We start from the raw sequence: 18,628 nt of genomic DNA on the forward strand, positions 1-18,628 counted from the left end.
CTCAATTTCCACTGGAGATACAACCTTCCACAAATCTTCCTGATCAACATACAAAAACAAGCGCACATGTAAATTTGCCACTCACATGGTAGCAATAAGAAAAGAAAACCAGCCTCATAATACTGAAGAAGTGCTCAAGATATTGAAAATGAGATACAACACACTTAAACAGAGCAAACATGATCATAATCCTACAGATAGTAATTACAGTTACCTTGCTTTATTGTTGACAAGTAATCATGTTCCATTGTGCGATCTCTCTCTTGATGGTTCTCCAATTAAGCTTTAAAAAAAAAACAAAGCAAACATGATCATAATTCTGCAGATAGAACGAACAAACAATCACTCAAGCTAAAATCGTCTTCAATCGTGGATATTGTCACTAACCCTAAGCAAAATCATGCCCTAATCGTCTTCAAATAACCCTAATTTAGCTAAGAACAAAATATTCCAATCCTAAATTCACATAATCCTAAATTATTTAGCCTCAAATAAACAAGAATTTGTAGCATGAGTTAGACAATCGTACCATGAGAAAGAGATTGGTGAAAGATACATGCCGATTTGGTGAAAGAAATCTCCCCGATTGAGTGAAGGAAACTCGCGGAATTACTCAACCACAATCGCCGATTAGGTTAACCAAACTCGCCGATCGGTGAATATGAGGATCACGGCGGCTAGAGGACACCGAGGTCGAAAGGTCCCCTCCGATTGCTTCAGCTTTCACCTGAAATCTCCGTTGAATGCAATCACCGATTGAAACAGAGAGAGAACAAAACGAAAACGCGGGAAATTTTTTTTCTCTGTAATACAAAAGGCCCGACCAACCACATCGCGGCACGTAGGCAGATCCAAATTAAAGTTGTCCACAAAATCCAAACATATAGCCGGATCCATTGTTTTTAATCGTTTTTGATTAAATTTTTGGACCCATTGGACCTTAGACACCTACTTGGATCCACTGTTGAGGCTGCTCTTAGTATATTAAAAAATAAATAATGCCATTTTAAATATATACATTAAAAAAAAAAACATTAAGTTCTACATTACCTTTTGTTAAATACATATTCAATGGAGAGTTGAAATATTTATTATATTTCAAATAGTTTCATCATCTCGTGTACAACATCGAAAAATGCATAAAATAACTGGAAAAAAATTACAGACCTTAGCGAACTGATCAATAAAACAGTCAATTAAAATTTATCGATCGGTAAAAATGTTTACGAGATCTACCGGTATATCAAGATGAAAATCCTGAGATGAAGCACTAGCCACCGCAGCAAAACTAGTTGGAGTTTCCAAATCCGACTGTTGCTTTGGGTCTCTTCTCCCGAGTACGTAGTGAAGCTAGAGTCGTTAAATCTGGGGCAACACCAACACCAACACCAGAGATTCACTTCCACGGCACACGAATCTCCTTACCGTGGCAACTCGCATCTCCGCCGCTTGATTTTCAATCTTCAGCCCGGTCAAAACAAACCCTAGACGGCAAAATCTAAACATATTCGTGATTTGTGAAGACTCATCATCTTCAACGAACCAGTTCTACGTTGTCGAGAAGTTTGAAGAGACGCGCGAGGTGCACATCCCACCTAGTCGCCTGTCTTCTTTGGCCGTGAATAAGTACCAAGCAAACGCATCTCTGCCTTTATCACAACTCCTTAGATCTCTCCGCTGTCGTTAAGCAATCACAGATCCAACACGGAGGAGCGAGCGACCGTTTATTACAATAATAAGTAGCAAAAGAATACATGTGTACTTTCCTATTGTCTTGATTTAATTTTCAAAAATTTAGTAAATTAAGACAAAATAATACTACTCCTAGAAAAGTACACGCGTATTCTTACGCTAAAAGCTCGTGAATTCACATTTAACATGCATGAGTACGATTTGGGTAACCAATAAATTGACTCTATTTTTGTATGTCTATCTATTTTTCTACACATGGAAAGAATTTTCCAACGAAAAGTTAAAGGGGAGACAATTAGGAACACTAAATTGTCACTGTTAGGCTCTTAAGTTTTAATTTGGAAACCAATTTCATTTTCTCTATTCTGGATCTTTGGATTGGGACAGTTTTTTTTGTTTACGTGTGCAACTTGAGCTTCTCTTTCACCACCAATGTGCTGCGTTTGGTCTCTAATTTATTTTCCCATGTTATGTGTTTTCAACATTTGTTGATTTTATGGGGTTATTTTTTGCTTTTATTTGGACTTTTTTTTATGATTTTCAAAATTTATTGCAAAAATGATGTTTTTTTAGATAAACAAATGAATTCAACATCCATACCTACAAGTACCATATAAATATGCTACTAAAAGTAGAAATGTTCAATCAAAAATCAACTATGGATGACTAAATGACTACCATCACTTTGCTTTTAAAATATATATTATTTTAGAAAATACGTTTTTCCGCTAAAAAGGTTATGATATTGACATTAAATGAAAAAAGATTACAAAGACTAGTTTTGGAACAAGAGATATGAGTTAACAACTTAACATAATTACTAGTTTTTTTTTAAAAGTATATAAGCAACTAGATTGTTTATATACTTTTAAAATCAAAATTATATCAACAATCTTGCAACTTAACATTTAAAAAAAACTAGTAATTATCTCAACAATCTAGTTGCTTATATTAAAAATCAAAATTATCTCAACAAATCTTGCAATTCTCTTTTGTGTATATAATTTTCTCAATAAATTCATAAATTTTATTAGAAAACCGTTCAACTAAAAAATGTTATGAAAAAGATCACTATATTTAAAAAAAAAAATTAAGAGACCATTATACATTTAAGATCACTATAATTTTTTTTCAATTGAATTGCATCTACTAAATCGCAACCCTGAAAATTTCATTCAAAACAAGAATAAAAACATGCCTACGTCTCTAACAAGTAAACAATAGACAATAGTGAAAAGAATCTTATCAAAACGCAAACGTGATTAAAACCGTAACCAAACAGTCCCTTAATTCGTTTATATAAATGAACCAAGAATAACCGAATAACAAAAAAAAAAAAAAAAAAAAAACGTTGCCTTGACGTGTCATCTTACTCCATCCCTTCCTTTTGCTTCTTCTCCTTTACTTCCTTTTTTTTTCGATTTTCTTCTAAACATTTTGTCACAAATCGGAAAAAAACTCACCGGGAAAAAAAAATTCTCACCGGCGACGACAACGACGACGATCATGGAGGTGTTATCTACTTCCTCACCACTAACGCTTCACTCACGCCGTCTCCTCTCTTCTTCATCTTCTTCTTCACATGTCACCTCCATCGCCGCTTCTTCACTTTCTTCTTTCGCTTCTTCATATCTCGGAATCTCCCTCTCCAATCGCACGATCCACCGCTTCTCCACAACTCCGACGAAATTCAGACGATTTCCTCAAAGAAAACGGAAGAAATTCACACCAATTTCGGCGGTTTTCGAACGGTTCACCGAACGAGCGATCAGAGCTATAATCTTCTCTCAGAAGGAAGCTAAATCGTTGGGGAAAGACATGGTTTACACTCAGCACCTTCTCTTGGGGTTGATCGCTGAGGATCGTGATCCTCAAGGTTTCCTTGGATCCGGTATCACCATCGACAAGGCTCGTGAAGCTGTTTGGAGTATTTGGGACGAAGCTAATTCTGATTCGAAACAGGAGGAAGTTTCTTCCACTTCGTATTCGAAATCGACGGACATGCCTTTCTCTATCAGTACGAAACGAGTCTTTGAAGCTGCGGTTGAGTACTCTAGGACTATGGATTGTCAATATATCGCACCGGAGCATATAGCCGTCGGACTCTTCACCGTTGATGACGGTAGCGCCGGGAGAGTCCTCAAGAGGTAAAACTCACCTTGAATTGTTGTAGAAAACTACGGTTTCCATAGATAATTGACTGAAATTTGTTTGTGTGATTGATATATAGATTGGGAGCAAATATGAATTTGCTCACAGCAGCAGCACTCACAAGACTTAAAGGAGAGATTGCTAAAGATGGAAGAGAACCATCTTCTTCATCTAAAGGGAGCTTCCAGGCTCCTCCTGCTGGTCGAATTGCTGGTTCTGGAACTGGTGGAAAAGCGAAAGGTAATGTTTTTATAGATTCTATGTTCTCTTTATTCGTTCTTTTGAGTTTGAGAAGAGAGATACTGATAAAACTTTAACCAAATTTGTGTTTATCAGCGAAAAATGTACTGGAACAGTTCTGTGTGGATCTAACAGCACGTGCTAGTGAGGGTCTTATTGATCCTGTTATTGGTCGGGAAAAAGAAGTTCAAAGAGTCATCCAGATACTTTGCCGCAGAACTAAAAACAACCCAATTCTTCTTGGTGAAGCTGGTGTTGGGAAGACAGCCATTGCTGAAGGACTAGCCATTAGTATTGCAGAAGCAAATGCTCCTGGATTTCTCTTGGTGTGCACCTACATCTAATCATATGAAATTCTTTATCTGAAGTTGGTCAGCCATGTACATGACCAGTTTTGTTTGTTTCTATATGTAGACGAAACGCATCATGTCCCTGGATATAGGATTGCTAATGGCCGGTGCAAAAGAAAGGGGAGAGCTAGAGGCTCGAGTCACTGCTTTGATAAGCGAGGTTAAGAAATCAGGTTAGTGATCTCAAATCTTAATACATCAAAGACTGTAAAATTAGCATGTCACATTCCTAACAGTAATTTTCTTTTTGTTCTCTCATAGGTAAGGTCATTCTCTTCATAGATGAAGTGCACACACTTATTGGGTCTGGCACAGTTGGAAGAGGGAACAAAGGTTCTGGGCTTGACATTGCCAACCTTTTGAAACCATCACTTGGAAGAGGTGAACTTCAGGTACGGATACTGAATGAATCGATGTTTTGCTGCTTTTACTTTGTGCATGAGAAAGAATACAACTTTGGGTTATGCTCAAAGATTTGAGTGAAACTGACACTATGTAATGTTTCCACATCTGGCATGATGAAGTAGTTCATATGAAAACAGAACAGAAACAAAAGTCATACTGATGCATATTTAAATTATGAAAATAAATGCAATCTTTTGGGAGTATATGGTGCTAAAGCTTGCTCTTCTAATCAACCATTTGCAGTGCATTGCATCTACAACCCTTGACGAATTTAGGAGTCAATTTGAGAAGGACAAAGCCCTTGCAAGGAGATTCCAGCCAGTGTTGATTAACGAGCCAAGCGAGGTTTCTTTTCTAACCAATGTTTTTTATCATATTAACCAACCGACACCTGTTTTCTTATCTAGTATATTCATCTTAACGACATTTTAGGAAGATGCGGTGAAGATTTTGTTGGGCCTTCGTGAAAAATATGAAGCCCATCACAATTGCAAATATACTATGGAAGCCATAGATGCTGCAGTGTACCTTTCATCACGATATATCGCTGATAGATTTCTTCCAGATAAAGCTATTGATCTCATTGACGAGGCAGGAAGCAGAGCTCGTATTGAAGCTTTTAGGAAGAAAAAGGAGGATGCAATCTGTATCCTATCGAAGCCACCTAATGATTACTGGCAAGAGATCAAAACAGTTCAGGCCATGCACGAAGTGGTAAAAAAATTAGACATTAGTCCTGCAGCTCTTGGATGTTGATCATTTTTACCTATTAACCGTTTCAATAATTGTTCTGTACATAGGTTCTCTCAAGCAGGCAAAAGCAGGATGATGGTGATGCCATTGCAGATGAGTCTGGTGAACTAGTTGAAGAGTCTTCTCTGCCCCCTGCAGCAGGCGACGATGAGTATGACTTCCTTCTTTTACATATTTAGGTCTTGAGGGGAAACCTTCAAAAATTTGTTTTAAGAACACAAATGAAGGAACCTACATAACTTTAGCTTGATTGTGCTTTCAGGCCTATTCTGGTGGGACCTGATGATATTGCAGCCGTTGCATCGGCTTGGTCTGGAATTCCAGTTCAGCAGATCACTGCAGATGAAAGAATGCTTCTTATGGGTCTAGAAGACCAGCTTAGAAGCAGAGTTGTTGGTCAAGATGAGGCTGTAGCTGCCATATCTAGAGCTGTTAAGAGGTCCCGGGTTGGCTTAAAAGATCCCGACCGTCCAATTGCCGCTATGCTTTTCTGTGGACCAACAGGGGTTGGAAAAACGGAGCTTACAAAAGCTCTGGCAGCAAATTATTTTGGATCGGTACAGCTTCATTAACAATGTTGTGCTGACAAATGATTGTGGTCATTGAACCGATTCCTTCATCCCCAGTTTTTCATTGGTTGCAGGAGGAATCTATGCTGAGATTGGACATGAGTGAATACATGGAGCGTCATACTGTGAGCAAGTTGATAGGCTCTCCTCCCGGATATGTTGGCTTTGAAGAAGGTGGAATGCTTACTGAAGCTATCAGGAGACGTCCTTTTACAGTGGTTTTGTTCGATGAGATAGAGAAAGCCCATCCGGATATCTTCAATATTCTTCTCCAGCTGTTCGAAGATGGCCATCTAACCGATTCACAGGTTTGATGTCCTAAATTTACACTTCAAAACATTTACTGGTGCCTGAGCTTTCTTACTTCATCGAGAGACCTTTAGAGTTGAAACGCATCTTTGCATATAATTTGTTTGCGCATTCTTCCTCGTTTTTGAAGTTTATATTGGCTCTGTTTCTGGAATCTGTTTACAGGGAAGGAGAGTATCTTTTAAGAACGCATTGATCATAATGACATCTAATGTCGGATCATCGGCCATTGCAAAGGGAAGACATGGTTCAATAGGTTTTATCCTTGACGATGATGAAGAGGCAGCATCTTATACCGGAATGAAAGCTTTGGTAGTCGAAGAACTCAAGAACTATTTCCGTCCAGAGTTGTTGAACCGGATAGATGAAATCGTCATTTTCCGACAGCTAGAGAAGGCTCAGGTTAGTCATTTTCTCCACTTTTAACCTTAAATGTAGGGGTGTGCATAAAAACTGAACCAAACAAACTGAGGTTCTTCAGAACAGAAACTGAACTAAACAGTAACAATAGCTTTATGCCAAATCAAAACAGAGACATTATGAAGTAGGGGTGGTTGATTTGTTAGTTTAATGCAAAACTTTAAACTCTGATTTTACAGATGATGGAGATCTTAAACCTGATGCTACAAGACTTGAAGTCAAGGCTAGTGGCACTTGGAGTCGGGTTAGAGGTGTCTGAACCAGTCAAGGAGCTCATATGCAAACAAGGCTATGATCCGGCTTACGGTGCACGGCCACTCCGTAGAACTGTCACAGAGATTGTTGAAGATCCACTCAGCGAAGCCTTTCTTGCTGGGAGCTTCAAGCCTGGTGACACTGCTTTTGTAGTTCTCGATGATACTGGAAACCCATCGGTTCGGACCAAACCAGATTCTTCCACTGTACGAGTTACAGACAAGACATCGATCGCATAGTTTCACCATTGGAGAAATGTATATAAAGATTCTTTGATTATACTCACTCCTCTTATACTTGAATCTCAATTGCTTGTTGCAAACCTGTATATATAAAAGATACATAGTGATTAGTGCGTGAGGTAAATTATGAAAGTATTTGTTACTCGTACTCCTCGTATTAAAACTATGCTTTCATTTTCTGAACGGAGTCATGCGATTGTATGGGTGAAAGAAGAGTTGCCAATGACTTAACATGAAATTGAAGATCTTGAATTATCTGACATTAACCTCTTTTAGCATTTCCTCGATAATATATGATTATATTCTTATAAGTCAACTAATTTTTGGCTTGAAAAATCTCATTTACAAATTCTCAAGACTCTTTTGTTAAGTTTCTTCTTTAATCCTTTATAAAGAAAAAAGTTGGAACCATTCCATTTCTACATTGATTTAAGCAACCACAGTCATGTTCCTACATTTCCCAACAGATGATTCCTATTACATGCAACACAAAACCAAAGATTTACATAGTGGTTGATCCCTGATGGTATAACCGAGACCTTCGATGAAGAGGAATCGCTGAACGTGCTCTTTAGAGACACCACTCACACTGTTAGATAAGGGCTTTCAGGTTTAGATGTAGCATGGACAAGAAAAACCAAAGCTCTCTATATTAGTTCACCAATAATATCCTTTAAGCCACTTCAACTTCTCCTTCTGTAAATAATGCATCATAGATTTGGTTAGCTTTCTGTAAAATTTGATCCCCACAATGTCAAAAGCAGAGAAAAGGGAGACTATAATGTCTAACCAGAAAGACGAGAAGCCATATTTGCCTGTTCATCCGCATCAGAGTTTAAATTCTACAAAGAAAAATGCCCACATGGCAGAAACTCGCATTAGAAAAAAAAAAAAAAAAAGCCATGTAGGAACTCTTGCTCTCAAGCACAAGAGGGGAATTATGCGGTATCATTCATTTACATAGAGAGAGAGATGTACGTAGAAACATACCCTAAGTACTTGACTGATCTCAAAAGAGAGACATTGGTCGCTAAGTTGTTTTGCTTCCTTGTGGAGCTTCGAGAGTACCTCGTGGTTAACCTTCCATTGACCTTTCATCTATTGTTTCAGATAGAATTGAGAAGGTGAGAAGGGAGAAGCATATGATTCATTAAATCACCTTATTGCACACAGATAGACGAACCTGCATACAGACTAGCTTGGAGTCAGTTTTCACTTTAATTTTCGTGTAACCTTTCTCGATAGCATGCTTCAATCCTAGGATTAATCCATGATATTCTGCTGCATTGTTTGTGGCAATTCCTAAACCTTGACGCATTTTACAAATCTGTTTTTGAGAAAATTGATATTAAGATACAGAACTGCAGTCTCTTATTAACAACCCGTGGTTCAAAAAGATTCATACCAAGCTTCCGTCCTCAGTTTTCAGTACAGCTGCAGCGCCAGAGAGACCGGGATTTCCTTTTGATGCACCGTCAAACTCAATAATGCAAGTTTCCTACCACAAGAGGAGAAGGAGAAACAGATCAACTTAAGCAAAACATTCTGCATCCAGTTCATTGGAATTATGAAATATGGTATATACAAACATATCACAACACTCACATATGAGGTATCAGCAGATGGCTTCTGCTTAGCAAGCTTTTCCAAAGGATTAACAACTGACATGGAAGCTGAAGGAAGTTGATCCTGGGAGAAATGAATACATAAGGAATGAGCTTAATCCTTTTTCTAATCTTCATTAAACTTGAGCTAGTTCTTCAAACTACAATCTAAGTGTCCAAAAATCATTGTACTTTTTTTTTGTTGTCTTTAGTTCTATCTAAAGACTTCATCAAGGCAATTGCAGATCACAATATACTCTCACCTGGAAAATACAAGGTGTAAGAGGTCCAAACATATCTTCTTTTAAGTCAAAAGCTCTAAAAACATAGAGTGGTTTCTTCAGCCCAACACTAGAAAGATACTCCTCCGTCGTGTCTTTAAGCAACGAGTATCCCTTACCCTTATAAACGCTAACTGGAAGATCATATACCTGCCATCGAAACAAAAAAAAAGCAGCAGCTTCTGTTATTATCTTATCCCATCTAAAAAAGGTATTTATATACAAAAGATTGTAAGGTAAGATAAATTCACCGAAGATCCAACTTGAGCTTGACAATCAATCAAATCCTTATAAATTCCAATAATGTCACCCTTCCGAACAACGAAAAAGGCGTCTTTCTCTTTATCCGAATCCGAAACAGAAACAGCGGTTGAAATCTTTGATTTGGCAGTCTTTGATCTTGTAGAATAGCAATGAACACTAGACAGTCCAAGTGCAGTCACACATGAAGGCTTTAAACTGTATTTTGAAGGCATATAGAAGCATCGATTCCATGGAATATGGGAACTGACATAGCTGGACTTCTTAAGCAGCCCCAAGGAAATGTATGAACGCGCACGGTTCATTACAAGGTAGTTTATACAGCACTGAGATTTAAGGAAGAAAAAGGACACAACTTTAGATAACTACAGAGAGACAAGAACAACTGTAGGATTCTATATTGTCACTGAAGAACACTAAAAACAAGAATCACAAGTTTAAGAGTTCGTTAAATTGCCTACTCAAATCACACTTTGGCACAAGACCCACTGTGAAATACTAATTGGGACACTCCAATGGAGCACAAAGATAATATACCAGAGGTGTTTTTTTTAGGAGGGAGCAGCTCGCCGGGGGCTTCTGTTTCTAGTCGGCGTTGTGATTGGAGTTGTTTCCGGTGCCGGAATTGGAAACTAGAGGGCCAATTTTGGTCTTTTTAGAATTTGAAGGAGATTTGAAACGACGTCGTTACCAAACCCTAATTCATCTAACGATGTCGTTTAAGTGAAACATCTATTACTAATAAAAAGAACTCATTTAGGCCTCTCAATTGTAGTGTGCCTGAAATGGAACGGCAATTTGGGGCGATCGCTAAAGACTGTTAATTCATTTTGATTGTTAGAATTTTTGCTGTAAAAATTTTGACTATATAAATTTTATAACCGATTGGTAAAATTTATGACTATAAAAATTACGATTTTAAATAACTACCAAATATTTGGGAAAATAGATTTTAAAAGAACCAGGAAAAAAATTTAATTGTAAATCAACTGAAATTTTTCAAAAATTAATTTATTTGTGAATGTTATAAGGGTTTACATACATATGAGAAAAAGAAAAAAAAAGAAGTATAAGCTTTTAATTTATTTATTTCTAAAGTCTCGTGACTTTCAAAAAATTGAAAGGAAAAAGTAAAAAGTAAAAAAAGACTTTGAAAGCTTTAAAATTTATTAAAGCCAAAAAAGCTCGATTGAGAAAAAAAACTTTTAAAATTTTTAAAATTTTTTTAAAGTCTTAAAAGCCTCATCCGATCACCTCCTTGGTCTTTTTCGGTATAGTGTCGAACTACAATTATGTAGACTAAAGTTTTGAGTTCTATATGATACGATGCGATAATTCTATAGTTTTAAAACACAAAATAACAATTATTTATTCAATAAAAACTAAAGATGAGCTTTAACAAACTTTCGATTTCAAAAAAAAAATATAATAGTATATTAAATTATATATATATATATATATGTAAATTTTTATGATTATTAATTTATGATATTAACAAGACAATATATTTACATAAAGATTCTAAATTTTTTATTATTTAATCGAATTTTTTTCAATTTTTACACATACCCATCTTAGGACATGAAAATTTTATTATTAGTGTTTATTAATTAGGAAAAATGTCATTAAAATCCTCAACTTATTCAAAACGTTAATTTAAATCCTCAACTCACGACGAAATGAAATAAATATCAAACTTATATTGACTTTCCAAATAAATATTAAACTTATGTTGACTTTCCAAATAAACATCAAACTTTCATTGACTTGGTCATATTAGGCATGACGTTAGGTGAGTTAACAGACCATGTTAACGAGATTAATTTTCTGTTAACAGACCCGCTAATTAAAAATGACAGTATACCTTCTAAACATAAAACGACGTTGTTTTGTCGTAACTGCTCAATAAAATCCCGAGTTTCAAATCATATGAAGATTTAGGGTTAGGATTTTGCTCGATTAGGGGATCTAAGATTGACTTTAAGGATTTAATTCAATCGTTACGACAAAACGACGTCGTTTTGTTGTTATATGAAACGATGTCGTTATCAATTAACATGTATGTTAACAGAAAATTAACTCCGTTGACGAGATCTATATAACGTCGTACCTAATATGGCTAGGTCAACAGAAGTTTGATATTAATTTGGAAAGTCAACATAAGTTTGATATTTATTTAGAAAGTCAACATAAGTTTGATATTTATTTCGTTTCGTCATGAGTTGAGGATTGAAATCAACGTTTTGAATAAGTTAGGGATTTTAACGACATTTTTCCCTTTATTAATTTATCGAGTATTATTTTACAGATGTTCTACTGTGAGATTCATATAGAGTCAAACATATCTTCAAATTGAAATGCTAACAGATTTTATTTATCGTTTGTCATGAAGCTAACGGATTATGTACCATAATAAAAAGATTTGAATTAATAGCTCATATATGTGTAAAAGTCAAACTTGCAAATGTTTTTTTTTTTGGTAGTTTAGATAACTTCTCAAATTATAGATTTCTTTGATGTAAAATATATATAAAAGAACACAAAATGTGAATTTATCGCACAAAATTCTCAGTTTAGGTAATAAACTCTTATTTCTGAACTTTTAGTTGATAGCATTATAATGTCAAAGCGTTTGAAATTCTCCTTTATTTGTAGTAAAAAATGTGATAGCTTTGAAAAATGATAGAATTCGTAAAATATAGTATTATTGCTATCATTTGGGTCAGATTGCATGCCACAAAAAAATTCATTTTAGGTCGTACAATCTCATTTTTAAGGATGAATGTCTCAGAGATCCTCCTCGAAAGGCACTCCAGTGGCGTCCAACCATAAGTCTTTATTTATTAACTCTACCACCGTAAACTTGACAACTCCTTCGAATCTGTGATTATCTTGAACCTTTTCCATTGGACTCTTTGGCTTATATTATCTTTGCGCCATTGTTTTGGTACTCGCCATAGAATAATCTGGACAAACGTCCATTGGTAATGTTATTCCAGGGAATCCACCCCATTAGATCAATCAAGCCACCCATAAAACATTCCATAAACACAACCATTGATAATTCACCCCAAGTTTTGCTGTATATGTTTTGACCGTTTCTTTTATCGGTTCTAGATCATAACTGGCAGTTATGTAATTATGTTGCACTTTTGAAAGGAAAAACCCAAATTTTCACTCTACATCCCGCGTTATTGGCAGTCAATACGTTGTTATATCCTTTAAGCGGATTACATGCCACAATTTCACAAAACTGAAACACGGCCGTTCCTCGTCCACAAATAAAGTCAATCGTTCCCGTGATGTAACAGTCACGATAGAACTATTTACCTAAGTGAGCATCATAGCCGTGCTAACATATATGGGGATCAGAGGCGAACATATAAAAAAGATTCAAAGTAAAAATATATCATCGTTTTGTGAAAAAGAACTACACCAATTAACAAAATAATTATTTTATCAAAATTTTAAAGCTTTATTAATCCAATCTAAAAAAAAACATGAATCAACCATCACTATAGTAGATTAATAGCCAATTATTTAATTTTTGTTTAAAATTTGAGTAAAATAATACAAACTACTATTTTTAGATGAAAAAACGGAAATCATAACGAAGAATCTTATAATTTGATTATGTGGTCGATTTATAAATAGAGAACAACAAAAAGAATTACATCGAAAAAGTTTAGATTGGTGATTTAGAACAAGGTGATAATTATTTTTTTTTCTTCCCCAACCTCTCTTTTAAAGGAGTCATCTTGAATTATCAGCTTAATGTGGTAACTTATCAGCAAATTAATTACCATTTTAATGTGGTAACTTATCAGAAGCAGCCAAAGACTCAAAATTATGGTTTATGTTTGTTTCTATTTGTTTAGAATCTCATTTTTGAATCTGTGAATTTTGTTTGTCAATTTTTAAAAACATTTTACTTATATTTTGCTCATTTATTTCTTACTTTTGATCAAATTTTTTTATCTTGATTATTTAAGTTATTTCAATAAATAACATATTGATAGATGTGTAGTCACTGTTAAAATTTTGCATCGAAATTTAACTAGATTATAATCTAAAAGAATTCATGAATTATATTGTTGTATGCATGGACTTCTTGTTGGAAAGGGTCTAGGGACAATTATATTACGTACCCACGGTTGCCGAATCGAAGGTTTTGAAACCATCCTTTGCATTCAAACTCCCGGTTTAAATTGTTACGTCTTGACCATCTCTTATGACGGTTAAATTTTTTTTTGTTAGACCGATGTTGATGATCTCGTACTATACTCCCTTTTAACCAGGACCGTGCCCAGAGTTTTGGTGGCGTAAGGCAAAAAAAAAAAGGAGATGGTTTATACATTTTTCATAATAAAATGTGTTATAACTTATAACTAAAACTAAAAATATTTTTTGTACTAAACTAGATATATTTAACACTATGTTATTAATATATGAAACTAACATTTTGAACAATTAACTATAAATATATAATTTTATACAATTTTTGTATTCTATTTTCTTAGTTAACACTTTTATTTATGAAAATACTAAATTTCGAAAACAAGATATGTAAATTATTAAAGATAGATAATAATAGTTTTGATATATTAAACAAAATTTCAAACTTAAGAAAAATAACACTAAAAATAAAAATATTTTAGTAATATATTATATAATTATTTAAAATTTAAGGCCAAAATATGCTTAATTTAGAGGAGACCTAAAACAAATGCCTTTTTTTTTTACTGATAGTCACGCCCTGCTTTTAACATATACTAGATCCGGACCCGCACGTACGTGCGGGGTTTTTGGTAACATATGTTTTTGAGTATAAAACTTATGTCAATTAGGTTTTGAATGTGTATCAATTTGAATTTTGTATGACTATTTAAAATAGATTTATGTAACAAATTACAGGATTGAATATATTAGTATTGGGAACAAATCAAATCGCTCGAGAAATATGTATTTCGGTATATTTTTGTATTAAAATATAGATGGGTAATACAACACATTACTGTGTTTATTTTATTGTTTTTGTAACATAATTAGTGTGTTTAGTACTTGGTCTAGTAAGGTAAATTTATTAAATCTATACTATAATTGACAAATGTTTAAAATGAATTCATTATTTGTCACTAACATGGTCAATATTGAGTTTTATTCCTTGGGCCACAGAACCAATAATATTTGTAATGGGCCGTAATCAATCCAAAACTTTGTCGTAAACAGTATCTCAATTATGTTTTTTATTATCTGGACAGATAATGTTTTTGTTCTTGAGTCTTTGTCTGAAACGGAAAAAAAATTCCAATCAACGAAAATCATCTTTGTCGGTCAATTTACGAATCTGAATCGAAATCCATACTAAATCGACTTCCTTCGTCTTCGATTATACATCGTGATTCGCAAATTATTAGATCTAAAAAGAGGTAAGCTTTTCTTTTTTTTGATTTTTGTTTCTACGTTTTTAGAATCGGTCGATTGAGTTTCTACCATTGATTTTTTTGTGTTTCATAATAGATATTATTCAAAGATTGTTAATAACCCATAGAAATTTGATTAAATATTACCCTTTTCATATTTAATTGCTTGCAACTGAATCATATTTTGTTTCGTTTAGTTTAAACATGTTAGTTAGTGAATCAATCTATTTCATCAAATTTCTAGTGTTAAGAGACTAAATCTAATCAATTTCAGTATATCTTGAAACCTGTGAATCTATATACCTATTTTTGTTTTTATAATTGTTTCAGATGATTACAAATATTTTGATGGATTCTCAAAAGAAGAAGAACCACGAAGATAAGTTTTTTTTTATTAAGATTATTATATAACGTGAGCACTTTATTTCAATAAGCTCCTGCTTCATTATTCTTTAGATCAATCTTATATTCATGATACAAAGCTCAATATGTCTGCAGGCCAAGTATCATTTTGCACCTCTAATTCTTATGGAGCAGAACAGTAACAGTTCAATTTGAAGCATTCTTGAAAGCTAATTTGGTACAATCCTTTTAAAAATGGCAATGTTTCTTAGTCTTTACAATGATTTATATGGTTGTACTAATGTAAAATCGATAACTGTTAAAAATCTGCAGACCAAGAATCTTTTGCGACTTGGAATCTGAAGGAGAAAAGAGATTTGGTGTTGTATTTGGAGGTTTTCAGAGATCTAAATTTAAAAGGTTAGTAAGATATTAAACATAACATTTTTGATTAGGTGATAACAATATAGACCTACTCTATTGATTTTCAAATTAGATTAAATACTTATAAATTAAATATATCAAATTTGTACATAGTAATTTGGTTGCTTGTTATGTTGTTGGTGGTTTATTCTGTATTTGTTTGTTAATAGAAGTAGTAAGTTCAAACTCAAATCTTTTGGTAGCTTTGTTGATGACATCGTGAGTTTGTCATCTCACCTAAACTCACGACCTGACCAATAGCATCTGTAAAAATATGAAATGGTGTTAGTTTGCTATTTTTTTTGCTTTAAACATTATATACATAAATAGGAGGAATGGAAAATACCAATCAAAATGTTTTCATTCAATTAACATTCAGAATGTCTGGAAAGTTAGCAAAATCAAAGTAAAACTCCTCAGAAATTGAAGGAATACGACTTATAACAGTCGTATTCATGAGGGACATCTTGAATGGAAGTCTGGTTGCCCGGTACTTTCCAATAGATTTTGCAACTGTAAAATTTTCCACAGTTCTCCACTCTCCAGTTGTGATGAGCCTTTGAAACTTGTTGACTTGTTGTTTCTTGACAGTCGCATGAATCAAGGTACCTTGTATTTAGCAAAGAAAGAGTATGAACACATAATAATTACAGAAGAAAATATCTACTATTAGTAAAAAGATTCTTACACATGTATCAGCAAGAATCATCTCGACAGTTTCTCCGGAGTATTGGATGTATTGAGTCCACGAATGGACGATTTTCACTTGAATCTTCCATTGAGTTTTGAAAGATTTAATTGCGTTAAATTCGGTGATGAGATGAGCCATTGTTTTAAAGGTATAGAGGTGGTTTGGTAGCTTATTGAGTATTGAGAATATAGTTGAAGATCTATATATATAAGAGATAGAACGTCTAGGGTTAGTCCTATTAGATAGGAATAATATCTTTGCAAATCAATCATTTGAATAGATATTTTAGGTATATTCTTGATTGAAGATGTTTTGAATATATTTTTTTGATTTAGTTTAGATTTTTTGGTAACTATAGATGACTTAAATTTGTTATGACATTGATTTGAATTCGAAATTAAAGAGATATGATTGTTTAGGTATTATCTTGACTTATTTGTTATTGTAATTATGTTTAGATTATCAAATGGCAACCGTGAGGATCAATACAAATCGTGACGCTCAATCCAAATCAACCGTGAGGATCAGTTTGAGGAAAATCAACCGTGAGGATCACTTTTAGGAATGGCCGGGTCAAGTGTTACGATCCGCATGTTTATCCGAAAGCTAGCCCATCAGGCTCTAAAAATAACCGATCCAATAGCCCATGATCCATGGATCTTTCTCTACCAAATTATTATTTTAGCCTTCCACGTGTTTTAAATTTTAGTCTTAGATTGAAAAAATTCTAATGGCATTCATTGTAATTTTTTATACTTTATAAGGTTATTTAAATTAGAATGATTCCCAATTAATAGTATAGATGATGTATGTTTTTTTGCAATTCTCCGGGGCAGTAGCTATCGCTTCTTTCACCGTTTTGTAGTTGCACGTGCCGTCTTTGGCAACAATAATATTGTCTTTACTTTTGAGTGAACAACAGAGAAAACTTAATAAGCAAAGAGAAATGATACATCATCATTAAGAAAATGTTTATAAATTTATAGATAACCAAAAGAATATACAAATGTTTCAATTGTTAGATTAAATAAAACAAACAAATTAGGTTTTTTTTTAATTACCTCCGTAGAATCAAGATCCGTCAACCAAGACGGGAAGTAGAGCATATCGACGGTTGGAAGGGAAGATGCTATTAAAAGAAGAATGAAAATTGAAAGATGAACCTCCATTGTTGAATGTTGCTTGTTCTTAGCCTCTATGAGTTCAAAAAGAAAGTAGCTAAGATCTTTTAAGAAAACAAAAAGAAGGTGAAATTTTAGAGTCTTTTATTATTACTTAGGTATAACTTTTACTTCATGTATAAGTTTGTAATTTACTTCATTTTCTATTTAAGCTTAATTCTTCTTTTTTCGTTATCACTATATGTTTTGTGTTATTCATTTTTTTATATTTTTTATATCGTAAAATATACTAATAGTATATAGTAAAAAGTAGCCAAATAGCTGCCAAAAAGCAAGCAAACAAACTTTTTTTTTTTAGGTCGGCCATTTCATATTTATGAATATGAAAACCGAAATTGGTATTACATGAGATGAAACAGAAGTCCAATTCCCCTACCCTGCGTTTACCGTGGGCAAGATAACTGATACACCAGAGATGCGTCTTTCCCAGTCCTCTCCCTGGATAGTTTCCTGTATAGACGTATAGTCCTTTGAAAAATCGCTAGGCGCTAGTCGGGCGCTCGGCATGGGCCTACGATTAATCGGAAAATCGGATTAAAATCGGGGATTAATCGGGGATTAGTTTTAGGGTTATTTTAATATGCTTAAAATATATTAATCGAATATTGTTTTCAAAATTACAGTAAAAACAATTTTTTTTTATTTTTATTAAAATTTGAATACAAGTTATGTAAAACATCACAAACTCCCAATTCAAATGATTGAATAACAAAAATAAAATGTTTTTTTTATACTTGCAATCTAAAAAATAATCGGGGTATGTAAGATTAGGCGGAAAATAATCGGATTAGGCGGGAAGTAATCGGATTAGGCGGAAAGTAATCGGATTAGGCGGAGAATAATCGGGTTACTGATTTTTTAGGGGATTAGTCATTAATCGAGGCGGAGAGGGTGGGCCTAACGATTAAGCGGGGATTAATCGGGGTTAGGCGGGGATTTTTAGAACAGGGCGTATAGTTAAACAGCCAAATTTACTAATTCAATCTGATGGGTACAATATGGACTAATAGACACAAACCCAAAACCTTTATCGACC

At 34.1% G+C, this 18,628-nt stretch overlaps 2 protein-coding genes and 1 long non-coding RNA gene across 5 annotated transcripts; 2 read left to right on the forward strand and 1 right to left on the reverse strand.

Annotated features, from left to right (window-relative positions):
• The first annotated feature begins 2,846 nt into the window (after positions 1–2,846).
• On the forward strand, positions 2,847–7,563 carry LOC9301915 (chaperone protein ClpD, chloroplastic). Its single transcript, XM_021016149.1, has 12 exons — positions 2,847–3,839; positions 3,923–4,083; positions 4,180–4,409; positions 4,498–4,606; positions 4,695–4,825; positions 5,082–5,183; positions 5,271–5,552; positions 5,639–5,742; positions 5,854–6,148; positions 6,235–6,468; positions 6,635–6,871; positions 7,069–7,563. The coding sequence occupies exons 1-12, from the start codon at positions 3,199–3,201 to the stop codon at positions 7,381–7,383; spliced, it is 2,841 nt and encodes a 946-aa protein (XP_020871808.1). The 5' UTR covers positions 2,847–3,198; the 3' UTR covers positions 7,384–7,563.
• A 211-nt stretch (positions 7,564–7,774) lies between these two features.
• On the reverse strand, positions 7,775–10,216 carry LOC9300171. Of its 3 annotated transcripts, none has more exons than XM_002865795.2 (9): positions 10,070–10,216; positions 9,523–9,858; positions 9,254–9,421; positions 8,992–9,075; positions 8,792–8,884; positions 8,570–8,713; positions 8,377–8,484; positions 8,177–8,228; positions 7,775–8,082 (listed from the first exon to the last, which is right to left on the reverse strand). In XM_002865795.2, the coding sequence occupies exons 2-9, from the start codon at positions 9,835–9,837 to the stop codon at positions 8,060–8,062; spliced, it is 987 nt and encodes a 328-aa protein (XP_002865841.2). In that variant the 5' UTR covers positions 9,838–9,858; positions 10,070–10,216; the 3' UTR covers positions 7,775–8,059. The 3 variants fall into 3 exon arrangements, with proteins under 3 accessions (XP_002865841.2, XP_020871809.1, XP_020871810.1); XM_021016150.1 differs by having other exon boundaries at positions 9,990–10,072; XM_021016151.1 differs by having other exon boundaries at positions 9,994–10,071.
• A 4,329-nt stretch (positions 10,217–14,545) lies between these two features.
• On the forward strand, positions 14,546–17,201 carry LOC110228437. The gene is made up of 4 exons (XR_002331984.1): positions 14,546–14,961; positions 15,286–15,535; positions 15,631–15,717; positions 16,870–17,201. It is a non-coding gene; the product is annotated as an uncharacterized LOC110228437 (long non-coding RNA).
• Positions 17,202–18,628: the final 1,427 nt, after the last annotated feature.

This window comes from Arabidopsis lyrata (assembly GCF_000004255.2).
Source record: "Arabidopsis lyrata subsp. lyrata unplaced genomic scaffold ARALYscaffold_8, whole genome shotgun sequence".
Lineage (NCBI taxonomy): Eukaryota > Viridiplantae > Streptophyta > Magnoliopsida > Brassicales > Brassicaceae > Arabidopsis > Arabidopsis lyrata.